Source organism: Microtus ochrogaster, chromosome 5, assembly GCF_000317375.1.
Source record: "Microtus ochrogaster isolate Prairie Vole_2 chromosome 5, MicOch1.0, whole genome shotgun sequence".
Classification (NCBI taxonomy): Eukaryota; Metazoa; Chordata; class Mammalia; order Rodentia; family Cricetidae; genus Microtus; species Microtus ochrogaster.
The window spans coordinates 34,290,293-34,317,656 of record NC_022012.1 but is presented as its reverse complement, the minus strand read 5'-3'; the positions used below and the strand labels follow the sequence as shown (position 1 = coordinate 34,317,656).

General features: G+C 45.4%; 1 protein-coding gene and 1 pseudogene across 3 annotated transcripts in view; one reads left to right on the top strand and one right to left on the bottom strand.

Moving 5' to 3' along the window:
• Positions 1-2,713: 2,713 nt before the first annotated feature.
• Positions 2,714-4,799, bottom strand: LOC101990965 (annotated as a pseudogene).
• A 15,978-nt stretch (positions 4,800-20,777) lies between these two features.
• The window catches only part of Gramd1b (GRAM domain containing 1B), a 237,937-nt gene continuing 231,350 nt past the window's right edge, over positions 20,778-27,364 (top strand). Inside the window, exon 1 of one of the 3 annotated variants that reach the window (XM_013346230.2) lies at positions 20,778-21,212. Coding sequence is in view for 1 of the 3 variants with exons in the window: in XM_026779542.1 (XP_026635343.1) it covers positions 21,187-21,212 (26 nt within the window). In the remaining 2 variants the exon portion in view is untranslated. The remainder of the gene's footprint in view (positions 21,213-27,364) is intronic. The other 2 variants (XM_005347130.3, XM_026779542.1) reach the window with 2 other exon arrangements.

Here is a 27,364-nt window from a genome sequence, read left to right as displayed (position 1 = left end):
ACCTGTTTGTACTCACTTTTTTAATTTGTGAAGAATTTTGCATATTATATCTTGCACAATCCTACAAAGCTGGTTAGTGATGACCTCTGTTGTGCAGATGATTTGAGTGATATATGCAAAGATAAGAGGTCAACAATCAGAAAGTGTCAAAGTAAAGGTTGAATAATTAAAAAAAGCCATCAGAGTCAGAACACAATATTTTGATACAACCAATATCCCAGAGACAATGGAGGATTGCCTAGAAACCGCTTAGAAATGCCCAGAGAGGATTGCCTAGAAACCGTTTCCAGGCCTCTGTTACCAGCACACTGAGTGGCACAGTTAAGAGTACTCAGATTGAAAAATCATAGATCTGGGTTGTAGACTCTTATCTGCTCCCCCAAATGTTGAATAATCGAAGAACATTTATTTAATTTTCCTGGGAACTGAAGGAATTTTCAAGGTGACCTCCAAGTTTCCTTCATGCTTTAAAATTCTTTAACTAGAAGCAGATATGGGATCGGTGGTTTAGAGGATCACGATGTATTTTAGGCATTTCTGCTGCAATGCCATTCTGCAACATCAGGTTGAGACTAGAGAAGATCATAGGCATGGGTTTGGGGAAGGAAGACACACCAGGAAAGGAGGGCGACAAATAATTCTCACCCTGTAGACAACACTGCCTATTGCCATTTGTCCAAACCTGACTCCAGAGCTTTTTGGGGAATGCAATGCAGTTCTGCTCCCTCAGTTATGAAGGAAGACATTAAAAACTCTTCCCTTCAGTTATTTCCTTCGGAAAACTTTGGTTCAGTAACATTGATCAGAGCAGATGCATGTTTCCCTGCCTCTCGGTTCATAGAGGAAACCAGAGAAAAACCGGCCTTGAAATCTGCTTTTCAGAGTACCCTAAATTGCATTTTAATTTAATTTGTTAGAATTTCACCTTTTGCCTTTGCTCGGCTGATTGAATAAAATTAAATTACATGTGGAGGATCTGTGTTACAGACCATCTTAATCCTCCTTCTGTAGAACTCGCAAGGCCACAGGCTGTCTGTCCTCACTAACTTCCCAGGTTACCTCCTACTGTGACAGAGCTGGAGGCTGTGTCTCTGATGTATAAATAGACCAAGGGCTTTCTCAATAGCAGGCTTTCTAGTCTGCCTACCACTGTTTCTGAGTGGTGTACATTTGGACAGTGGGGACCACTCAGACACTCCAGTGTTTTCAATTGGCCATTCAAATAAAAAAAATTGCCCAAATCATGGGATTTCATGCAGAGCTTGGCCCATAAGAGTTCCCAACAACAGTTTACTTACCCAGCTGACCTAGTTGCAAACTTCCCACCCATGGGCCCTTGAATGACCATTGAGCTTCTGATCAAATACTGACAGTGGACACTATGAGACTCTTACCTGCTTTTCTTTCCATAGGCCCATAAGTGGCCTCCCTGTTCCCATTACTTTCATGTTTGGGATCAGTAGCAGCTAAAACAGTTCCTGTTAGGAAACCACTGGCTCTAACCGACACCCGCTGTTTATAGCTTGTGTGGATTTCCTATTGCCTTCTGTCTACAACCACGGGTTGGAGTGAGTTGCAGACCTGATTGCTCGACCCTTGTCGTATCCTTATCATTTGCAAGACCCATGTGAGAGTTAAAATGGAATATCTCACTATTTAAAAATGATAGATTGGGCAAACAAACTACTAGGGAAAACCATAACACAAAACATAACACTACTTTCCGAATGTCATAAATGAACATGATATGCAAAGCCATGGTCTTGTATCATCCAGAGTTGGCCAAATTTCTAATATAATCAAATTTGCATACCTATGTTGAAGAACCAACAATATCCAGTAAAATGTGTATCTTATAAATCACATCACTGTTTATTACACTAAATGTATTTACTTTTCCTTCTAGCAGAATCAGAATTATGTTATAATGAATATATTTTCATATAATTTTTTAAAGATTTATTTATTTATTATGTATACAGTGTTCTATCTGCATGTATGCCACCAGACCAGAAGAGTGCACCAGATCTCATTTCAGATGGTTGTGTGCCACCATGTGGTTGCTGGGAATTGAACTCAGGACCTCTGGAAAAGCAGGCAGTGCTCTTAACCTCTGAGCCATCTCTCCAGCCCCCTCATATAATTTTTTTTGACTGTATTATATCTTTAATGGTGTAGAACATAATACAAACAAACCCAAGAGTGGTTTCTACGCCTAGGTGTTACTCATTGTGTCGTCCTAAAACAGGGCTGGAGGAGGCTGTTTAAGAACTGGGGTTAGTTCTGAGTGACTAGTCGTGGCCTGTTTTCTCAGTGAGCTGAGAAGGGGCAATGATTACTCAAACTGCCAACAGCTTCCTAGCACAGGGGCTCCAATGCCCTGGGCAGTAGAGGATCGTGTCTAATCCACAAGAACCAGTCTGGACAGGGATTCATGGGACTGCCTAGCAGAAGACTTTATCCCATGAAGAAAAGTGCATCTTTTGTACCTCAGAGCCATTCCAGAACCAGTGTAACACTAAGGACTGCTGGGGGAGGTGGGCCCCTGGAGGAACCTCTCGCTTGTATACGACTCCGGTTGGAGTTCAGTCTGCCTGTAGTGTGGCAGAGATGAAAGCATCTAGCCCCCAAACAGCAGTATGCCCCTCCTCTTCTTCCCACTCCTCTTGGAAGGCAAGACAGGTTTTGGCTGAGGAAATAAGAGACCCCCAGAAAGATCCAAGTGTTCTTTCTGACAGGCCAATGTGGGAAGGACACTTCTCAAAACACAGATATGTTTAATATTGAAGGAACCAGCAGGGCATTTGTATGCCCAAGTTTCCTACTTTCCCCCAGCTCGGGCCTGGGCTCACAGAGACTAGCAAATGTTATCTCCACATCTGGCCTAATCCCCAAAGAAAATCTGGAAGCATGTCCCTTCTTACCCACGAGTGAGCTGTGCAGGGCCTCCTGGGGGATGGCGGTGCTGTGGCAGGGCCATGGCAGGGCCTGGTCTCAGCTGGCTCCAGCCCGGGCCATGAGGTCTTCCAAAGCATTGTCCTGGTTGTTGTTGTGTAATAGCAAAACTTCCTTAATGTCTTTCAGTTCAAAGCCCATTTCCTTAAACTTGCTCATCAACTGAAGAAACTCCATCATCTCTTCTGAACACTGATGCATTTCCAGAGCCTCCTCCACTAAAAGAGGGTCAAAGCCCTTCTCACAAAGCTGTCCATGTGCAAAGAGATAGTAGAGAATCTGTTCAATATTCTCTCCTTTCTTCTTCATGGCTCTCAGGACACAATCATATGAGTAGCCCATGTTGACTACTGTCTCTACACACTGCCACTCACTTGGAGACAGTGCCTGCAGTTCCAAATAGGCTTGGGGACAGCTGGGCATGTTGGGCACTTGTGACACTGAGAAATTTAGAGGGGTGACCATGGGACATGTATTTGGAGGTGATGGTTCTTCTGTACACACAGACAAGACAGACAGGGAAGGCATCTGGGAGGACGTCAGGGTTGGCACCTCTGTGCCACTGTTCAAGTTGAAAGCGGAAAGCCCAAAAGTATGGTCCCCATTGAGCTCACTGGCACTGCTTTGGGTGGAAGGCTTCAGGAAATTCCGGGGTGTGCCACTTCGGAGGCAGGATGTACTATGGAAAGTGCTTGCAAGCTTGACTGTCTTCTGATTGCTGTCATCAGAGTCAAGTTTGGGGAAGGAGAGAGATTTAATATTGCTTACTGTAGGGATAGGGGGGAGGGACACTTTGAAAGACAGCGACATCTTTTCACAGTTGCCCAACTGCGGTAAGGTTATAAAGCCATTGGGTTTATGAAGAGGCTTGAAATCTAAGGTTGCCTGCTCCAAGGAGGCCAAGACCTCCTCATCCTGTAACACAGAACCCGAGCCTCCTCTGGGTGAGTTACTGTCCAGTAACTGAGCCATTATGGGTCCAGTGGTTCCTACCAGAATGTTTCTCAGTTCTTCCTTCTCATCGATGGTTTTTAACTCCAGATTATCAAACGGGTCCTCTTTGCACTCAAAGTCAGCAGGATTGAAATCCGCTTTTGTGTTGGGTGGGCTGAGTGAGAACTTTCTGCTTTGTGGCACTACTGCTGACCCGAGTTGGAGTGAGGATGCTGTTGTGCTGTAAGCTGGCAAGGATGGGGTTAATCGGAGGTGGCATTGTGGCTGGATTATGAGTCTTGGAGAAGCTCATTTTGCTGTCACCCTCTAGGCCATTCTTAGAAGTCACTTTAGCTTCCGCATCCTCAGCCTTCCGCTCTGCTTCTCGCTGAGCTTCTTGGATTAGCTTAATATCTTCGGCCCACTCAATGGTTTTCTTCTCCAAGGAGAAGTCATACTGCATCTCTCTGATAACCTGTAAGCAATCAGGAGAAGCCAATAGGTAGACCAACTTTAGCTGGTGTTTTGAATTTGTCTCCTATTTTGAATGGGACATCATCAAGGTAACTGAAAGTCCCATGAAAACCTGTATCCAACTTTTTTTTTTTTGTACCCAACTTCTTAGAAACCATTTAGAACCTGAATGCCTCTGCCATCCAGAAAGCTGAAAGGTGCTGGCTCCGCCCGGCCTCTGGGCTCAGTCCCCGCCTGGCTCCCGCTGCCCCTAGGGAGAGCGAACAACCCCCATTCCAACTCTATCTGCCCTGGGCCAGACCGGCACAGTAGCCACTGCCAGTACCACGGCCGCCATGTTGAAGGCCTACTTCCTTCCTCCTTCCAGCCGTTGCTCTGCCCCTTTCCCCCTCATATAATTTTGTTGACAGAGGTTTCTGTCCCACCAAGTCTCGCATCCGTTTAGTCCCAAATAAACACGCAGAAGCCTACATTAATTATTAACTGATTGGCCTATTAGCTCAGGCTTCTTATCAACTCTTATATTAGCCCATAATTCTTGTCTGTGTTAGCCACGTGGCTTGGTACCTTTTTCAGCAATGCGGTCAAATCTTGTTTCCTCTGTGTCTGGATGAGGACTGCAGACTCACTTGTCTCTTCCCAGAATTCTCCTGTTCTCAATGCCCTGCCTCTGCTTCCTGCCTGGTCACCCCGTCTATACTTCCTGCCTGGCTACTGGCCAATCATCATTTTATTAAACACGTACAAGAAACAAATCTTTATAGGGTAGAACCATGGCCCCACAGCATAATTTATCTTCTACTGATACTCATCTGAAGCAGGAACCAGCAAATTTTATTCTTAACGGACAGGATAGAAGTATGCTATCCTCTCACGTGTCACAACTGCTGCATTCCGCTGTTGCTCGAAGAAAGCAGCTACATGGAGTATACAAATACATGAATGAGGCTGTGTGCCAGGAGCTTCATTATGTAAACAGGCAGTCAGCGGTAGGCTGCAGTTTGCATGGCTTGCTAATTCTCGTCTAAATGAATAGAATAAAATGTGATTGTAATAAAAGACATAAAGCTTGAATGTATATTCATAAAGTGTAAAGAGTATATATAAAATGAGAGATTCTTTCATGCAGCTTTTCAAAGATGTTAATTTCCCCCTCTAAAATGCTCATCATGATGCTAGAATCCACACGCCACACCTAAATTTCAATTTTGAACTGAAGCTATTTCAGCGTGTTGGGAAATATATGAAAAGTTTATCAGCATTCTTAAACAAAAAAAATAGAAATATTTACAACTCAAGTGTTCAGTGATCATCTGGTTGCCTAGGTGAGGAATCAGGACAGGGCTGGGGATGCAGTTAATATGAACTTGGTTGGCAGAGTGTATTCCTGGCAAAACTCTGGTTTTAATGCTCACTGCATAGCCTGGGAGTGGTGGTACGTGCCTGGGGAGGAAGACATGAGTTCCAAGTCATCCTCAGCTACATATGAGGCTAGCTCAGGATACAGGAGACCCTCTCAAAGAAAGTGGGAAGAGAATGGTGGGGATGAGAGGAAGGGAGAGAGGAGGAAGGAAGACATACATTTACAGAGAAAGCAGCCATTTTCCATGGTCTCTGCCTCAGTTCCTGCCTTGGCATCCTTTGGTGATGGACTGTAAAGTTTAAGATGAAATAAATCCTTCCTCTCCAAGTTGTTTTTGGTTAGTGTTTTATATCAACAAAAGAAAACAAACTGGGACACCGAGTCTACTAGGATTAAACAGCAAGACTGAATCTCAAAAGCTAAAGAAAAAGAGCAGGGGGAGATAAGGAGAGAGAGAGAGAATCAATATTGCATTGTAGGCATGGTTCATTTTTATTTATATCTATACTTAATTTATACTTACTTAAGTGTAGATATAAATATGTGAGAGTGGTATAAATTATTTAACGTCGTAAATTATTCCCTAGCTCTAGTCTCAAATTTGTAATTACAGAGCTAAGTTATGAGTAGCCATGGAATCAGAAAGTGAAATATCTAGAGAAATAAAACGGGTTTTTAGGGCTGGAGAGGGCCTCAGCTGTAAAGGGCCTAATGCACAAGCATGAACACATGAGCATCCAAGTTCAGATGGCAGCGCCCTCATAAAAGCCAGATGGCCGGCCCCTGTGACTCTAATGCTAGCGAGGCAGAGGCAAAAAGGACCATAGGGTTTGCTGGCCCGCCACTCTAGCCTGATTGTTGAACTCCAGGTTCAGTGAGATACCCTGTCTCACAACGTGGAGGATGACGGAGGATGATACTTGATGCTGACCTCTGTTCTCTACACACTTGCCTGCACTCCTACATGCCTATATGCACACTCAAGAACAAACACATGCACCACACATACATATGAAAAATAAACAATTAGCACTACTGGAAAATATTTCACTAGGCTAAAATCTAGAGCATTTGTTGGCGTTCTATTAGTACAACAAAGTATCTTAAATAACCAACTGAAACAGAGGGAAGGCTTATCCTGTGTTATACCTTTGTATGATTGGTTGGTCCCTGTTGCTTTGGACTTCGACTGAGGCAGCCTAACATGGTGTCATGTGGCAGAACAAGCTAGTCACATCACGGTCGCTTGGAAAGAAGATTGAGGAAGAGGGGTGCGTGAGGCAATGGACTCTTTTCCTATAACGTGGTTTTTGAAGGAGGGGACTGTTAAGAACCAAACTGTAGCATCTTTCTACCTGAGTAAGGCTATTACACAGTAATAAAAGTTTAAAAATAATGTATAATTAGCCCAGGTGCTACTTCTCTTACCTTCGTGTTTCTGCCCCTGAAATCTGCTTACCCCAAAGTGTTATCTAGCTCCAGTATCAGGAACAGGGTATCCACAAGACATAGGGCAGAGATGAAGTTGGCTTTTTGTGTAAAGGAGCCCTTCTGGCTTTGTTAATAGGCATGGATGTCGAGGTACAGGGCATATATACTGTACAGTTTGGAACACTGATTCCCACATGATAGAAGTGTTCTTAAATTAACAGATGCTATATGTTTGTGGTACACAGAGTTCTTACATTGTGAATTCAAGACCAGGCTGGCCAATTAGTGTTGTCCGGTCCATTGATTAAGGAACAGATTCAAAGTTAGGTGGAAAAAGAACAACAATATCAGTTGTCGCTTGGATGTCTATCATTTTCACCCAAAACATTCCAGTTAATACCTAATATTCTATATACTGGAATCCATTTGTGCAGTGGATTCCTGGTCTTCTCTGTCTTTGAGGAATTTCCTAAAACTTAAGCATTTGTCCATTCCATACCCATACTTTACTTTCTCCTGTAGCCTTCTCAGACCTTAACAAAGAAAAGACAGTCTGGCAAGCTTCACTATTTTACTGCCAGAGGTAAATGCGAGTGTGATTGCTTGTGAGAGAAGATACTGAATGTATGGTGTTTTCTTGTTGTTGTCCATACTAACTAGTCCTCTGCTCTGAGCACTGATGGTTGTATTGACACGTTAATTATCATGGCTGCTGCACCCTTGTCATGTAACTCTGTAGCATTCTCCTCCTTTTGACGTGATTTTGACCAATGAGGGTATTAGGAAATGTCTTCCAAAGCCTTGAAAAACTGTTCTCGTCTTCTGGTACTATCTCGAGAAGATGCTGACCTGACTGAAGGTAGCGGACATTAGAAAAACAGAGTTGTAGGACTGGTCTCAACTACCATAGACCAGCCACTACCCAGCGGGATGGCGTGCAAGAGTTCAGCCTAGCTCAGATAAGAATGTCTTTGTCAACCAGCTCACTGCAGAGAGGTAAGGTCAGGTAAGGTCCACCCTACAGGCCCAGGATCTGTAGAGACAGACATTTAATTCTGTTTGCTATTGAGGTTTTGGGGCTGTCACACACTGTATAACAACACTATGTGACTGACACAGGAGCATAGAACTGATATGTCTGGCATTTATGCATCACTTGCCAAAATCGTATTTTAATCAGAAATATATCTTTTAAAACATTTTTATAGAACTATGGCCAAACTTTCTGTGTTGACAAAAAGTTAAATATAAATGAAATGTCTTCAATTTATGAAATTCTGCTGGCTTTGCTAGAATCTCAGTTTTGGTCTTTCAGACGCTGAACAGGCAAGACTTAGAACATCACCTCTCTGAACGTCCAAGGAATCAGCAAAAAAAAAAATGATTTAAGCTAAATTAGATCAAAAATGTTTGTGTTTTTGAAAGAGGATGAACTATGTAGCCGAGCTGATTTGTGGTTTTTCTGCCCCCACGAGTGCTGGGATTATAGACTTGTGCTCCACATGTAGTTTCTAAAAATGTCTTTGAAGAAATGAGACTTTTATAGAAAATTTGATGAAATTTACAAAAAGTAAAGCCCCAAAGCACAAAACAATCATTCACAATTGGTTAGAACTGGGAAGGTAAGAAATAAGTTTGGCAGAATGCTAATGCTAGTAGCTGAACTTGTGTTTACTAATAGTCAACATTCGGAAATTGAAATAATAAACTATTTCATTTATAATCACATTTTAGAATGAAACAAGTATAAACAAGACCCCCAAATGTGTAAGACCCTGCACTTTGAAAACTATAAAACCTTTTCTATAGTGAGGACCTAGACACAGAGATGTGCTGTGTTCAAGGACCAGAGGATGAAGTGTTGTCGAGATAGTAAGTGTCCCCTTTGATGTATACATCAGTGTGACCCCAATAAAAACCAGAACAAAATTTTCTTACAGAAACTCATAAGGAGATTTCAAATTTTATTTAGAAATATCGCGGAACCAGAACAAAGCTTTGGGGGATAAAGGAACAAATGCAGGAGGCTAACATCCCATGACTTCAAGGCTTGTTCACAGCTACACTAATTAAAACAGCAATTAGATACCCATATGCAAAAGAGTACTTCAACATCACAGTGAAAAACAGACCTAAGCATAAAATATAAAACAATAAAATGTGTTAAGAAAAACTTGATAGACAGTCTTAGCTGGGAAGTGGTGGCACATGTCTTTAATCTCAGTACTCAGGAGGCATAGGCTGACAGAGCTCTGTGAGTTTCAGGCCAGCCTCGTCTATATGAGTTCTAGGATAGTGATGGCTATGTAGAAAGACCCTGTCTCAAAATACCCCAAACAAGAAAACAAACAAACAAAAAAGAAAATGAAATGTTTATTCTTACACTTGGAGAAGATATTTGCAAAGAATAAATTTTGTAAAGGACCTGTACCTAATAAAGATCTATCTCTCTATTTACCTACCCCCCACATCTATCTGTCTATGTATGTATGTATGTATGTATGTATGTATGTATGTATGTATCTATCTATCTATCTATCTATCTATCTATCTATCTATCTATCTATCTTCTGTGTATGTATCTATCTATCTATCTATCTATCTATCTATCATCTATCTATCTATCTTCTATCTGCCTATCTACCATCTATTCATCATCCTAAGTTTTCTCGGGTTATTGTAACAAAGTATGAGATATTTAATAACTTAAATAACAGAAATATCTTTCTTGTGGTTCTGGAGACTGGACATCTGAGACCAAGGTGCTGACATGGCAGCTCTTCTTATAGGCACAGATCGAGATGTCTGGAAGCCCCCACTAGGATTTCCAGGTTCTTGTGTTCAGGAACAAATAATTGTACCAGGGACACATGAATAATGGCAGAAATAGAGACAGTCTACTGAGAGAGCATTTCTGAGCTTGGAAATGAGCCAAAGAGCTGAGAAGTTAAAGCTCAAAGGTGCTGGGTCATTTGACACAGGCCCTGCCTCCTCCTACTTCTCGCTTCCAGGAGCATGTCCTCACATTCAGACTTTTCTTCTCTCTTCTCTTGGGAGCCTGCTCATCTCTGAAATGATGTTTCCCACCAGGCCTTTCTGCTTTTAGCAGGAATCTGTTGGGGAACACACTTCCCGTTGTCAAAGTTTGCTTTGCCCCCCTTCACTGACTTTTGTGGCCTCTAGATGCACACACACACACAGGTCCCATCCACAGAAATACAGGTTCCAGTGCAAAAACCAGGCCCCTGTAGCAAAGGAAAAACATACCAATAGCTCAGTCTTCCCATGTGGCAAGACTTGGAGGTATTTCTCAACAGAGGCCAGTGTCTGGTGGTTGGCCCAGTTAAGATGGCATGCTACCTCAGATGGTTCTCTGAGCCTTTGGACTCTTCCTTCTGCTTCCAGCCTCATAACGGTGTTCTTGCTTTAGGTGCTGGCCTTTGCCCTCATGTGCTGTTCCATAGTCTGTCTGGGACCTGGCAAAGCACCCCAGAAGAGTTTTCAGTTAGTAGGCTTTCCTCAAGACCTACCTTCTAGCGAAGGATTTTTACAGAACCTGGCTCTTGCCAACTCCCTCCCATTGAAGATGTAATTCAAATCCTTGTTGCTCTTAATTATTCTTAGAAACCATCACATCTCTTAGAGTCAAAATAAGTCTTGTTTTGCTTTCTCAACGTTCTTACCTGACTTTCCCAAATTTCTCTTTTATGTGCTGGCTCAACGGGCTGAATTACATCTTCCTTTCTCTTTTCCCCTTCCTCCCTGCTTCCCTCCCTCCCTTCCTTTCTGTCATCCACAGATGCTTCATGCCATGGGCCCAAGACCTCCCAGGTGTTCTTAATTGTGCAATGTCTGTAGGTTCAACACTTTCTGCCAGGCCTCCGTTACTGCTCCCTGCCTCACCCCCAACTCTCAAGAGTCACACTTGAATACCTCAGCACACACATCCGAGCGCTGCGTTTCTAGCACACGAAAGGTGGGGACCACTGTCAAGCCACAGTGTCACCCTGGTTTCTTCCCTCTCACTCAGATGCTGTTCCTATATAAAACCTGTGTCAACACCCCCCCCCCATCACACACACACATTTCATTAAAGTATAGGGGATTCCCTCCTCACAGAGGCCTCTACTGTAAGCTATTTTTGCTTTTCCGAAACTGAGCTCCAAACAGACTGGGTAATTTATATGAAGAAGAAAGGTTCACTTAGTTCATGGCTCTGAAGGCTGCAAGGCTAATATGATGGGGCTGTCACTGCACAAGGGCCTTCTTCCGGTGACATAACACGGTGAAGGGCGTCACACGGTGACAGAGCAAGTAGGCCAGCCTGGGATTCTCCATTCCCTTCTCATAAGGCCTCTAATGCCCTCATGGATTTGCCACTCTTGTGGCCTCTTCTAATCAAGCTTATTCCCAAAGTCCCACCTCTAAATACAATTAACATGTGTTTTGACACTGAGTTTCCAACATGTGACCTTTGGGGAGAAACACACTGAAACCTCAGCAAATATCCCCGATCATTCTCTTCTCTTCAATCAGATGGTCTGAAACCCTTCCTTAATTTTATTCAATGTATTTCACCTTTCTACAACCCTGTACTCTCTCAGCATTATCCGACTACAGATCTCTCCGGGAGCCTCACTCTTTCAGAGAATCCTAGGGGAATGTTCTCAACAAGCACAACTGAATGCAAAAGAAAATAGTTCCCTTTTTTTATATCATTGTTTTATAATCACGCCCCTCATCCAGGGCAGGACAGGACAGGCTTCAGTGAGCACAAATATAATTCTTTAGACCTTCCTAGAAAGCAGCTCTGCTCTCCCTCTGAGGCACAGGGAGCAGGCAGTGTTGGGTTAAGAGAAAAATGAGAAGGAAATAGGTTCTGGGACAGGGAGACTTGGGGAATGCAAAGAGAGAAGGCATTGTGTCTGCACTGAGAACAGACGTGGGCAGCATACCAAATGGGAGCCAGAGAGAAGGGCCAGACGCTCCGTCTTTGACACCTGTGACTAAAGGGTGCTCTTGCAGGCTGGCCAAGGAGCTCCATTATCATCGCCGCTATTATGAAGCAGCCGGTGCTCTAGAGACGCCCCAAGCTTTTACTTCCTTTCGTCTCTTTTAGCGGGGATATTTATTATAGCCGTTCACTCCCATTAGTCTGCTGGAATTATTATCTCCCATTATATTGACCATGACTCTATGTCTCCAGAGCAAAAAGATCCTTTGGGGTCCATAAAATATGCCAGATCCTCAACAAGAAATATTGGCCCTTGGTGCAGAGCCAATCACCAACGCTTTAATGAAACTAGAATCTCTCAGGGTAACCCTGGAAATCTCTATACTCTTAAGATTTCAAAATTTAATTCTTCCAGGTTACAATTCTTTTTCAAAGGCATATTAAAAGAAGGTGCACCCCAGAGTCTTCTAAGAAATCCCTTTTTTCCTCACATTGTTATGAGTGGCTCCACCCTGTATGGGAGTAATGGTAACCACATTTTCTGGGCTCAGTTAATGAAAGACCCCAACGCGTCTCTGCTGCCTTTGTGGGTAGTAAGAAAAAAATGCTGTGCACAAACAGAAGGAATAGGGTAAACAAAGCTGTGCCTCGGGGGCTACGAGAATGACCGAGAAAACCAGAAAGACTGTACGCATGATAGATAATGTAGTCAGAGACTCAGGAGGCCTTTCTGCATACTGCAGTCCCTCTGTTATCTGCCAGGCGATGGCTGATGTTCTGTTTCTCTGATCCCCACCACTCTGGCCAGATACGTTTACACATGCTTCGTTTTCCATCGAGTGTTTATGTCGGTTTTGCCAAGAGTCACATGTCGAAAGACTAACCCAAAGATAACGGTTGTCAGGCAGCAACTAGGCCATGGGTGTGGAGACCTTATGAATAAGATTTGTGCTCTATGTCTTTCCCCTTCCCCAACCTGAGACCACATCTAGAAGCTTCCATCTGTGAAAACCCAGAAAGTGGGCCTTCTCCAGACACCAAATCTGCTGGTGCTTCATCTTAGAATGTCTAGCCTTTAAAGCCATGAAAATACAGCTCGTCATTCACAAAGGTGCCAGTTTTACAACGGCAGCCTGCACACACCAAGGCAGCCATGAGTCCTGGCGGAGGGATTCGGTATTACACAGGAAACTGGCCAAAGACAAAACTCTAGCACGGAGCCTTGAGAACACAGCAAATCAGCACCAGAGAACTTCTGGCTCATTAAATACATTTAAGTGGGAAATCCCTATCCTCGCCTCACGAGAGCTGAGACTGAAGCGGGTATAACCATTCATGGATTTTTTTTAATGTGGTCTCTGGGGATCGAGCACAGTGACTGAGCCATCTTCCTAGCCCCAACCCATATCTTCTGAGCCCTGTCTTATTTCTCTTAGGCCAGAGGAAATTAGAGCCAGGGAAGGCTTCTACAAAGACACTGTAGGGAAGCAGTTTTCAGACCAGCTGCTGTTCTCAGCCGCCCCTGCCTAGTAGAGCTGAAACTAGACACTAGTCTTATACATTTGCTTGGGACTTACTTGGTGGGCCAGAGCTTAGTAACCGCTTTTAGATGAGCTAAATTACTTGCCGGCAAAGGCCTAACCCAAAGGTTTGAAGCTAAACCAGCTCCACTGATTGACTGTGACTCCAGGACGGGCTGTGCCTTAGAACCCCGAGTCTAAGCACTCACCATGTTGAGTGAAAAAGGAGCGTTGGAATCACCAGGGCCAGAGAATTCGACACAGAAACCTCTGGAGATTTGTGGTCATGGTGTCATGTCAGTGGGTAGAGAGACTTTGGAAATGAGAGTTCTGAGGAGCAAAGAGTTGAGTAGCTACTGAAGGCTCCCTCTCAGCCCTCCCCCTGGAAATGCCCAGCTGAGGAATCTTTCTGCCTTAAACAAAATGGAAGGGACCCCAAGCAGCCCATTCAATCCAAATCTCTCATGTTCTAGGTTGGAACAAGGGGCTAAAGGCCTCAGAGTGAGTAATGTACTCAGGACAGTACCTTGAGCCTGCCGAGCCCCAGGCCTGTATTCATCCCCTGCCTTGGGCACATCTTCTCCCCTACTTTGTCTCCATTTCGTCAACTGTGGGCCACGATGCGGACACACAGTGGGGAAAGAGGATGAAAGAAGCCATACCCAACCCCTGAGGTCCTGTCTGCCTCCCTGGCTGGGCCTCTGACAGGGATTTCTGTGGAAGCACACAGTAACCCCTGTTAGAATCAGGGAAGTTGCTGCTGATTGGATTAACAGGCCTGGTTCCTGGGACTGACTCTTGCTCCCTTCACTTGAAAGCAGGCCGTTGAAAGCACAAAAAACTGGTGATACAGGCCAGATGGGAGCTCCGGGAGGAGGGGGAAGGGAACAGAAATTCCCTACTTGGCAAGAGGGACAGAGCAGCCCCGCTGCTCCTCCCCCAGCCAATCTGGCCTCCCTTTGTGCAGGGCTGACAAGGGGCAGCTGGTGATGCTGGCAGCGAGATGGGCAGAGGGAAAGAGCCAAGTGCCCGGGCAAGGTTCAGTTTTGGAGTGGGAATGGTCCTATAGTACGACTCCCCCAGAAACAGGTACTGATCCAGAGCCTTCATTGGTTTGTTCTAGAAGGTACTCCAAGGACCTTGCCTATTAGAGCTACGGATATTCTGGCCAGCCTTGACTACATCCCAGCTCTGTCCTCACCAGCTCTCCTTCTTACTGGACAAATGCCTTCGCCTCTCTGAGCCTCATCTCCCCACTTACAAAATGGAGGTGGTAACTTCCCTAGTGTGACTCATGCTCAAGGAAGTAAATCAAACACAAAGACTTCCAACGGTGCCGGTGCGGAGGTCAGAAGTGTTGAATTAAGTGTGTGCCATAGTTACTGCCATTATTTTAACTTTACTGTGCGTTTCTGTGCAGGGAAAACCGAACGCCTGAGCAAAGGCTTGAGAGAGACAGTGCAGAGGAAATTGAGCTTTTTGGAAATCCCGCCTGGTGACTGGAAACCCCCATGAGCTTCTGGGATCCTTTTGGGGCTTTGGCCTTTCAGGTAATTGGCTTAGCACTGTAAGTTTTCAGGGGCATTTCCTGAGCAGTCACATGACTTCTGATTTGATTTTTGAGAGTACCACGCATCCACAATCTAAAAAGTGCCTATTTGCTACAAATGGGCTCATGTGATAAACACAGGATCCAAGACACACTGCTGTTATCTGTGTTGACCTTGGGGAGATTATACCAAGCTGGTTTGTGCCTCAGTTTCCTCAGGAAAAAGTCAGAAGTGTTTGCTCAATTTCCAAGGTTGTCTGCTAATGAGCTTGTGATTGACATGTTGCATGCAAAACGGCAGGGCTTTTGGAAGTATTGCCACACATCGCAGATAGAGTTCCCATATTTTATTCTTACTGTGTATAGCTCTGGGCAACCTATCTAACCTTTGATAAGACTCCAAATTCTCTTCTATATTATAGGGGATAAGCAAGCCAATCTTAGAGGATTATGGTAAAGATTACAGAAAGCCTTGTGTGGTAACACTTGATAGAACAGCTTCTACATTATGATCATTTTTAAGGTTAGGATGTACAAGTGACGCAGCAGGTAAAGGCGCTTGCTGCCAAGTCTGCTGCCCCGAGTTGGATGCCTGGGACCCACAGGGTAGAAAGAGAGAACTAACTTTATCAAGTTGTCCTCTTTCCTCCTCTTGTTTGCCGTGTGTGTGCGTGAGGACACATACTCGCTCGCTTATGTGTGCATGTGTGTACACACACACAGACACAAACCTGCCCTTACCAAATAAATGTAATAAAAATAAAATAAAAAGTTGGCGTTTTACCCACCGCCACCTTAGCTTCTTATAAATCACAAATGGATCCACAGTACAGGGGTTTCTGAGCAAGGGCCGCAGGAACCGCCTCCAGTGACTGGCGGTACACACTTGAGTGGTTTTGTCCAGTCTTCAATCTCAGCTACTCGGTTGTCATTGTTTATCGCACACGTTCCTTGTCATATCTCGCCTGGGGAAATAACAAAGCTTTAGTTTCTCTCTCTTTTCTATTCCTCTTGCTTTTCCCCCTTATTACCTTGGTTTTCTCCAAATCTTATAGGAAATGAAAATAGCCTGCCTGACTGTGTTTCATGCCAGGAGCTGAAGCTATCTATCTGTGGCTGCCTTTGGGATTCTGGCCTTCTATTGCCAGTCCTGTTCTTACAAAGGCTACGAGAGGCCACAGGACCAGGGCGCAGGATGAAGAGACGGCCATTAATCAGGGAGATGCAGTCTCCTTCCTGGAGCCACAAGGGTGGCTTCTTCGCTGGGGACGGATGGCAGGATGATGAGGGGCATCTAGAAGGATGTTTTGGGCGAAAGTGGCGGTATGAACTCACTGTGCAGACTCCAAAGACTTGAATAGAAGACGGGAGAAAGTTATGCTTTTATTTCTCCATAATAAATAAAAATTTACTATTTTTATTTATTCATGTATACAAATTAGCTTTTCTACTGGGTATATAGCGTCAGTAGGATGCTTGCCTAGTATATGTGAGACCCTGAGGTTAACTCTAATTCCACAAAACAAAATAGCCTTTTTGGTCATTTGATAGAAACCCTGTTTCCTTGTTCATAGGCCAATGGGAGTGGTATGTGGAAAGACTGGGTCTAGTTGGTGGGGCTTCGGGGTAGACAATTGAGAAAGTAATTTTCATGGCTCCACTTCTTACTTAATTGGGCATTGATTAACATCCGATCAAATGACCTCAGTAGGACAGTACTATTTCTAACTCCCACCATGTCCCATAGAGTGTGTTTGAGAATGCGAACAGCCTACTCTTCCCTCACACTGAAATGACTGCAGGGAGATGGATAGTTGCTAATTGGGTCCTTGGATTGATTTGGCCTCAGTTCATAACTTTCTGAAGTTTGGTGTTTAAAGTTTTGATAACGAGAGTGTGAATACCTTCTTCTGTAAGTACTGGTAAAGAGAAAGGGAACTGGTAGATGGTTCAGCGAAGACCAGTACTTGCTGGGCAAGCTTGAAGGCCTCAGTTAGAAACTCTTGAACCCACATAAAAAGCTAGGCATGGCTGCATATGCCTCAAACCTCAGAGTTTGTAGGCAGAAGCAAGCAGACCTTGGCAGCTTGCTGGCCAGCCAGCCTAGTCAAAACAACATACTCGTGGTCCAGTGAGAGACACTATCTAGAGGGAGTAAGGCAGAGAACCATAGAGGACGATGCCTGACACCCTCCCCAGGCTCCACTTATAAACTCAGGGACCTGGGCATCCACATATCTACATGCATGCCTCAGACATAGATGCCACACACACTCAGGTGTGCAAGTGCACACACACACACACACACACACACACACACACACACACACACTCGCATCCCCCCCACAATTTGCTCCCCAAACTAAACTAAACAAAGCGTTTTTAAAAGATTGTGGATAGATCCCGACATAGATGGACAATGAACACCAATCACTTAGAGCAGTGCCAGTCTTTAGCGGCTGCTCAGCTAAAGGAAGCTTTTAGTGTTGAAATGATTAACATTCTTCTTGCTCATCTTTTGAGTGTGTGCCGAAATATGCACTATAGAGATACTTCAGAACTTACTCAAACTGTTATTCACTTCCTCCCAGCACGGGAGAGCACAACAGCTCTTGGAAGTCCGAGGACAGGCTTCCCACAGCTTGAGGAGAGAGCACAGAGAAGGCAGGAGTTTCTACATTCCACGTCCTAGGAGCTTTAGGGTCATAAAAGTCAACGTCATCATTGAGTTGTGCTTGTTCGGCTGTGTGCTACAGCTATTCCTCTACCACTGCGGTCACTCTTCACAAGGCTACTAGAGATTTACAATTTTTATTTATTTATTTGCATATATATGTGTACTATGAGAGTGTAGTGCAGGGAGGGCAGAAGAGGACGTTGGCGCTCCTGGAACTGGAGTAACTGTTATCAGCAGTCATCTGGGTACTTGGAACGAAACCTGGGTCCTTTGCAAGAGCAGCACACACTCTTGACTGCTCACCCATCCCTCCAGCCCCATGACAAGTAGCATTTTAGTGTTTACTCAGTGTTAGGGATTTGAGACAAATAATATTTCTATCCAGTGTAATCATGTTGATTTTTACAAATGAAAGGGCCAAAGCTTAAGAGGTTAAGCAGCTTGTCCAATATCCTGCAGCTACTGAGAAATGGAGACGAGATAACACTTGGTGGCAGCTAACACTATAGTCTATGCTTCTAATCCCAATCCTGTACAGCCCAAGCCCTCAAGGACTGGCCCAGGGTCTAAGCAGGGGAGGCTGAAGCGGACTTAACTCCTTATTTCCCAATCAGTTGTCGCACCCGTTGTTTGAGTGTCATCTATCAACACGCAAAGAACTAGATAGAACAGACACCAAGGAACAGTTTTTTCTGTGCAGAGAAAAAGAAACAAGGCACAGCTGTGACTCCAGTTTTATCAGTGCACGCAAGTCTGCTCTGAGCTGTGAAGTAAGAAAACTGACTTCCACAACTTCTAGATTTCCCTCTACCTCAATACACTTAGAACCATGGATGCATCCATGGGCTGTGATGAGAGATCAAATCATGGAAAAGGCATGCCCAGGTCTAGGGAGTTCAGAATTAGATAAAATAGATGCAAGTGTGTTGGAAGAGGAGTGTGATGCCTGCCTCAAATGGGTGGGATAAGGGCTGGAGACACAGCCCAGTGCTACAGTGCTCACTCAGTGTGGGTACAGCTCTAAGTCACCACAATAAAACAAATGTCTAATTCATTTCTGCTAATTGAGAAAAGGAATGCGTAAAACATGTAAATCTATTTAAATGAGCCACGCTAATATAACAAGATCTTGAGAAGAAGATGAACCAGACCATGGGTGATTGGGCTAAGGTGGGGATGCCTCTACAGGAGAGAGATTTGGGGCAGTTTAGAAAGAGAAGGAAGGGAATTGAAATGTATTCTCCATTTGCCCAAGTGCCAGAAGTGCCAGGTGACCTACAGTTGCTCCATTAACCTTGTCAAGCCTACGAAACTTGACAAAGCCAAAGAGCTTGCGCAGGGTGACACATCTGGTAACCAGTGATGAAGAGGTTAAGAGAGAGATTCTATTCCTGAGGTTTTCATTTTCAATTCCCAGAACTGACACAGATGTTCTCCCGAGTCTTGTAGACACAGACACAGCCATAAGCTAATTGAGTCAAGAAGCTGGGGGTTCCGGTAGAGCAACTGTGCCGTTTGAAACTCAGAGATCCATCTCCTATCCTGGGCTCTGCATCTCAAAGGCCACATGCGACAGCGGCGTGACTCTTGGTGTGTAGTGTAACTCCAGAGGAAGTTCCCGTGGTCTGTGAGTTATCTCAGTGTTCAGAATGGTGGAGCCGGCATCCAACCTTCTCCAAAGAGATCAACCCGATGACTGTTTGCCTGGCATCAGAATCTGTGCTCAGGGGCTCAGATACCCTAGACCCAAGGAACGTTTTTTTTTTCAGAGGGAGGAGATTAATGCCCATAAGGGATTTTGTGAGAGAGATCAGTTTCTGCTTAAGATAACAGCATCTTCCAGGAAAGAGAAGTCAATGCTGCTGCCCTAGGGGTTCCAACCAGAAAGCCCTTTGATGTGTGAGCCCACACTGCCAGGAAGCACTTTGGTATAGGTGACAGAAGCTAACCAGGTGCACTCTCCTTTGCGGGTAATATGAAAATATCTGTGTTACAGCGTGGTTGGGCCGACATGAGGACTGGAGGGGAGAGCGGAAAATAAGTGGAAATGGTTTTCTGAAGTGGATCTTGTTAGCTGGGTGCCCGGAGGCCTGCGATGGAAAGGGATCTGTCATTTCTTTCTTTCAAGTCGCTTCACCTTTGGTTTCTGTCATCCTCGGGGGCTTGCTGGAAGAAAGGGTAGAGGTGATTTAGAAATGGTTTTGATGAGAGGCCATGTTAACCCATCAACCTCTTACTGTACCTTCCATAGAGGTTCAGACAGCTCGCAAAGAATGGACTTTGTGTGGGGACCTTTGGGGTCACATCCACACTCAGTCCCAAACAAACACGTTCTTTTTCGGCTGTGGGAGTCTGGATGCTTTGGACAATGGTAGAACTCTGGACTTTTCTAGCTAGCTGTGTGTTCCTGGCATTCAATGGCCCTCTCTGAGCTTCTGTTTTCTTAAGGTGTTAATTAAGAGCTTTGAACCTAGCAATTCTTTGGTTTTAATAACTTGATTTTAATCCTAGTCAGTATGGATGCCACAGGGTCCTGAAGATCCTGCAGGTCACCTGTGGACTTCGGCCATACCTCTTCTCAGCACCCTTTCCCATTGCTTCCCATGAAATACCAGCATCCTTTTCCCAGCAGAGGAGGCTGCTACATCCTAAACACAGCGCAGTGGCGCTTCTGGCGTTGGTTTCGGCACTAACTTGATGCTCTGATTTGAACCAAGCAGTTGGATTTTAAAGGAACCGCCTGGTCGTGTGTCGAGCTCCACTGCAGTGCTAAGTGTCGGGAGTGTGGCAATACAGGGAGAACCCAGACTTCTCCCGGAGGGGGAGAGCTAGGGGAGGAGAGAGAAGAGAACGGGAGAAGAGCGGAGAGGGACAGAGGCGGGAGGCGCGAGCGGAAACCACCCAGGTGCAGTCGGGGACAACACCGACATCGAGCCACAGCGCAGCGAGCAGGGAGGGGGCCCGTGGATATATATAGAAAGAGGGATCGCGCTGCGGTAACACCTAGTCACCCAGACTAGGGGAGCCGAGAGCGCGCTGGCAGGGGAGTTCCACTAGCTTGTGCAGTGCGATCCCGCCCTCGTTGAGCCCGAGGCTGTCCCAGTGCTGAGGGGGACCCAGAACCCGCCACCGCACTCACCTGCTGGAGGTGCCTCCGACTGGATCAAAGGCTTGAGTCGGAGGGTCCAAAGGCAGCGCGCCCCTGCTCCCCTGCTTCTGATGGGACTGGCTCTCCTGTTTGCAAAGCCAGGCCCGCAGAGAGATGTGCTGAGCAGCAGCCAACCGCTGGTGTGTCCCGGACGCTGCTGACCGCTCCGCCTTGGGATTCACATGAACAGCTTCCCCACCAGACCTAGGTAAGAACTTCGTGATCTACCCAAGTCCCAGGAGGAACGCACCTGGGTTCCAGGTTGAGGACAAGGGAGTCCTCTGGAACTGGGGAAATACTGGGGTGGAGGTGGGGAGGGGGTCGGTTCCCAGCTTGCTTAGCACAGCATCAAAGTTGTCCGAGGGCATGGTAAAGCTATTAACATGGATTGTGGCCCGGCTGTTGCGATGTCCAAACACCCAGAGTTGGTGTCCCCAGGAAACCACTGAGCTAGGTCGCCTCCATCAATTTCCGGAGGTGGCCAGCTGGCTTCTTTCTTCGTTCAGTGCTGGGGATGTGCACTGAGCAAGTGGAGAGAGGAAGGTTTGGGTGTGGAGATTGGGTCTGCTTCTCCCCACCTTTCTGGCAAAGTTTTGGGAACATTGGCTTTCCTTGTTCTGGGCAGAGCCTATTCCACCAGGCTACCCCATCCATCTTATACTCATTGTAACAGCACGGTTCAAGTTCAAGACTTGGCAGGAAGACAGCATACAGCATACCCACCAATACTAGGGAGACTTGAGCTTCTCTCATCCCTCCATGGGGTAGGGGTACAAAGCTTAGCAATTGAAGGCTCCCCTGACTTAGACCTAGGAATTCATGAAGTCTCTAATCCTTCCAGGAAAAGCATGGATTTGACGTGCACAGAGGGAGAGGTGAGAAGGTGTGGCCTTTAGAATGAAGTTATAAGGGCCCAGACCTATTTGAACAAATCAGTCAGCCACATGCCTGGAGAAACTTCTTTCTCCACACAGCTCCTCAAGATGGGCCCTGTGCCTTTAAGGTAACATAGGACCAGACAGCCAAGTGCAAGCACCCAGGTTGTGATTTGGGGTGCATCTGTAATAACTCAACCCCAGGCCTAGCCCCTGTACATATCACACGCTTGGAAGAACGCCTAAATGTTTTCCCCTAGTAAATAATTTTCTAAAGGCTTGTGAAAAAAATAAAATCAAATGTTTTTATGACAGCAGCAGATGCAAAACTCCCACCACTCCAGGCAAAAGACAAGGAGATGGGTGCAGGGGCTTGAGCTCTCTCTTTTGTCAAGACCTGCGTGACTATGTTCCTGCCTTGGAGCTTTTCAGGAGGGGCAGACCTTAGCTGGAGCCCCCTCCATGGAAATTCAGGGCAACTGGACACAAATGGAAAACACTGCAATTCTCCCTCCTCCTCCAGGGCCCGCTTTGGCTCCAATCTGATATAGCAGCTTATTAAGAAGCATCATAGCACAAAAATACCTCCTACCCAGCATTTATAAGGTTGGACGGCAAAGCAAAGCAAAGCAAAGTACTGTGGATTCTTACTGAGCCATCTAGTCTTGGTTTTTGGTTTCCCTCTTTCAAATTGTCCCTCCCACTTGTGTGCCTTGCTTGAAGATCACATCTCTAATGCCTAGCGCATCTCTGTCCTAGCCAGGCCAGCTTCATGGCTCCACAGAACTCTTCGTTCGTCGCTTTTGCTGATGCATGGGATCTTCATGCTCAGCGCTTCTTCTCTGGATTCAAATCGTGATCTTCTCTTAAGTTCTTCCTCAACCTGCAACTTGGGTGGATGGTTCTGCTAGAATCACAGTGACTCAGGGGTCTCAAAAGGGTATAGGAACATTCTGGTTTCCTATACTTACTTGAATGTCACGTGGGCCTATAGGTTTGAGGCTAGGCATTGGTGTTCCTGTTGAAATGAAAATATTACAAGCAACTAACTGATCAGAATGTGGCCAAACTGGATGCCCTTGTACCTCTCAGTTTGACTTTGGCACCACCAGCCCCTCCCCCACCCCGTGCTTGCCATCCACTGTCTGCTTGCTCGGCTGTCTTCAAGGATCACAGATCCTGAATAAAATCACATCTTTATGAGGAGACAGTGTCAGTCTCTGCTGTCATCTTCCAACCTTCGCTCTTGGGCTGTAGCCATCGCCTAATGTCCTCAGAGATCAGCCTGGGGTACATAGACTCCCATCTGACACTTGTACAGTCTATAGACTTACAGCTGGAATCGCCACCCCCGGGGCAGCAGCTGGTCTCCAGCTGCAGGTCTCTGCTCCCGTTGCCTCTGCTTTTGCACAGGTGGCAAGCGGTTCCCAGCTGTTTGTGGCTGTGGGCGGCCATCTATAGTTCGGCTACAAATGATCGCCCATTGCATATGCCCTGGTGAAGGCGGTACTTACACATGGGGGGGGGGTCTGTTGCCCTTTCTGCTCTTCTCCTTTTAGTTCCCAGGCATCTTTCTGCTTAATTGGAATCTCTTTCTCGTTTCTGCTCCTTTCTCCCGGTACACTAGGGACCACATTCACCACAATCATAGTCATTCTTGAAATGATAATAAAATCACTAAGTTCTCTACTTGATTTATCACCCCAGTTCACATGAAGCAAAGGCAACACATTAGCCTTTCGACTGCTATATTTTGTATGCTCTTTATTTTGATGCATAAGGCTCTGGAATCTAAAGCAAGCTCCTGGAGCCCATCTTCTTCATAAATGTTGAGTGAGCTCTGCACAACCACAATGAATAGATGTTGCTAAAGAGGAAAGAGATAGAAAATCAATGTCTTAGACAGGAAAGGAAGAGGTGCATCTTGGGAAATGGGACCTTGGAGACGTGCATCCTTTTTGGAGGGTCATCTTAATGTGCCGACACCTCAGTTAGCGTACATGTGTGAAAAGAGAATTTGCTAGATGAAGGGAACACCTGGCAGGGGTCTGATGTATGGGTCTGTAAGACAGCTACCAGACCCCAAAAATTTAAGTCCCAGTGAGTTTGGCTTTGCTGAACCAAAGAGTGATCTGGTAGTCACCCTTAGTTGAAGACATTCCTCAAATCAACAGAAAGTTTTGCCTTTAGGGAAAAGGCCTCCAGGGACCTACATTAATAGAGAAGAATATCACCTATGGCTCATAGGCACCATCAGCAAAGACTTTATTCCTGGCATGCTAAGTTTCTCTCGCCAGCTGTAACGGCAGATTTGAACAACTTGATTCCATCTGTTTGAAACCTGGTCAGATGGCAGGACCTGCTTGAGGCATCAAAGGTACCAAGGAGGTAGCATCTCCCCTCTCAGCATCCTTGTGGGGCTTTTCTACAGCTTTGGGGCTTCTGGAGAAGGAGTCTCTCTTTTCTGAGGCAGGATAATAATAGAATTAATTTGGAGACAGTGGTGGACTTCAGGGCTCAGAACTGGAGAGTGCGAGTTGAGCCTTTAGTTTGTTAAAAGCCTTCAGAAAAATCGACTTGTTCGGAACACAAGACTAATGATGTACCACCTGCCTGTTCCCCTCCCACCATGCACTGCTACACCCGTTGAATGCAGAACATATTTAGCTAGAGGAGGGGGTATGAAAAGCCAGCTCCTACAGCTCATCTGCCATTCGATCTGATTGATCTCAGAAGTGTCACCTTCCCAGGCATCTTGAGAGTCTGTGCTGAGGGAAGGGGGAAGGAAGGAGTCAAGGACTGAGGTTGGGGAGGGCAATTCTTAGAGAAGTCTGCGAGACCCAACACATCTGGAGGTAGGCTGCTCCAAAAGACCAGAGCAGGCCAGATGAGGGTGCTGGAGACATGGAAGGAGAAGGGGAAGAAAAATGGCATATAGAGATGATGAAAGGAGGGAGGGGTGGGAAAGGAGGGAGGAAAGGCAGGAAGGAGGGAAGCGAGGAAGAAGAGGAAGCCGATGGACCGAGGGGACAATGTGGAAAGGATGTGCAAGAAAAAGTCAAAGAAGTGAAAAGAGCAGAGATAGAGGAGGCAGCACCTTGCTGGCGGATCTTCTTGCTCCTCTTTTCCTCTGGTGGAGGGAGGAAGCAAAGGAGCCAGCAGAACAGCATGGCTTTTGTGATTGGGAAGCTGGGCACCGAAGCTGTCAAGTCTCAACCCCTCACGGCAGCTTGTTCTATTTTTACATTCTGCAGAATTGAAATTAAACAAATGACCCGGTGAAGGCGTGTTCATGAAGATTTTATCCCGCACACCCACACAGCCAGTGCTGGTGGCTGAATAGTTAGCATAATATTCTATCTAATCAGATAAGAAGGCATCCTCTGCAGGGTGGTAGGCTCGAAGCCCGAGCATTGATAAGAAAGACCTGCTTTGATGATGGTGGGCTAAGCTAGAAAGGAACCTTGTTCTCCCAGTTGGCATGGGTAGCTTCAGAGTGTAGCCTTTCCCCTCCTTCGAGTGCATGCCTGCCTTTGTGAGACTCTTGGTCCAGTTCTCCTTGGGGATCACATTGGCGGTGGTGTGGGGGAGGAGGAGTGGCTCTCTTTGGCTGAAGCTCCTTTGAGTGGAGTAAACCCTGCTTGAAATCTAGGCACCTACTCACTCACTCACCCACTCACCCTATTTGTTGGCTAGAAGCTCATCTCTTCTGGAGCAACAACGCTTAGGCAGCAAGCCTGGTGAGGCTGCTCCCTTCCATTTCGTAGTTGGCATGAACCACAACAGATAATATTTTTCTGGTTTGTGCATGGCTTTATGCTTTCATCCACAGAAGATCTAGTAGCAATTAAACACACACCCCTTTGCATATAGTCATAAACACACATTAGCATACCAGTCGATAAAGCCAGATTGGTTGGGTACATGCACCATTAGATGACTCTTCAAAAACTTCTCCTTGCCAAACATGTGTTGACAATCAATAGGGTATGTGTGGGCTTCTTTTCCCTGTGCATTGAAGGCTTATACAATTCCTCCTCTAGCGCTTTTAAAATACTCATTTTTTTTCAAGTCCAGTGTGTAGACCAGCTAGTGATGAAGACTGCTGTTGAATTTATCCTAACTTCAAAGGGAACCATGGCTAGGATAGTTTGACTCAAAAAAGAATGTTTCTTCCTGCAGGCTGATGTGGCAGGGCCTGCTCTTTCCCTTCAGGACCCCAGAGTCTTACTAGCCAGAGAATAGTCCCTGGGGTAACTATTAAAGGTATCAACATCTGTGACTCATTGGAATGGAGAGCAACAACAGGAGCCATACGGATGTATGTTCAAAGATCCTATGAAAGATTGATAGTCCATTAAGTAAAAGACACCACCCCCGCTTTAATCTTGGCATTCTTTCTTCTTGGTTATCTGCTTCTCACAGTATGTCTGGCATGGCTTTGAGACCATGGAACGTTTCTATGATTCTTGTGGGGAAAGTCAGCCTTTCCTTTATTAATAACAGTTTCAAAGTCTGACTTCCCAGGCACGGAGGCCCCACATCACAAGGCTCTCAGTTCAGAGGTATTCGGGGTCCAAACAGGATTCTAAAGGTTGGACTTGCAAAACATGGCTGCCCCATGTCTTCTTGTCAAACCATTTCTTTAGACTTTTACACTTGGATCTGAGGCTGTTCATGTACAAGTCGGCAAATCTGGAAAAGCAAGTTCCTCAGTTTGGAAGTAGAAAGTATGTGCAAAGTCTTTACCCCTAAGTGTCCATTTTCCAGATGAGTCTGGTTTAATTAGCCTTTTCCAGGGTATGACCAGTAAAGCACCCCTGATCTCTTCATTTTTATTATTGAATTCAGCATTTCTTATGAAAATACATTGACTTTTTCTTACTGTTGCTTATTTTGTTTGGGTTTGATTTGGGGCTATTTGCAGATATATAAGAAGATACACTGGGGATAGGAAATTCATTTCATATATACCCTTTGTACACATAGCTTGGTGATTAATTTCAGTGTTTTGATTGCTTCTGTGTTTGGGCTGAGACCTATCACATGATGTCAGGTATGGAATTTTCCACTCGTGGTATAATTTTGATATTCAAAAAGTTTTGGATAGTCATTCTTTCAGGTTTTGAATTTTCAAGTTAGAGATGTTCCTCCTGTAATAAGAAGTCATTTCCTTCCTAGTTTATCCCTTGCAAAGCTCCTGTGCATAAACTAAGACATAAAGACAAGATGCATATGCAAGCCTGGAGGTACATGCCTATAACACCAGCACTTGGGAGGTTAAGGCAAGAGGATTCTTGTGAGTTTGAAGTCAGCCTGGGCTATATAGTACATTCCAGGCTACCAGAGGATATACAACAAAAACTTATATCAAAAAAAAAAAAAAGAGCCGGGCGGTGGTGGCGCATGCCTTTAATCCCAGCACTCGGGAGGCAGAGGCAGGCGGATCTCTGTGAGTTCGAGACCAGCCTGGTCTACAAGAGCT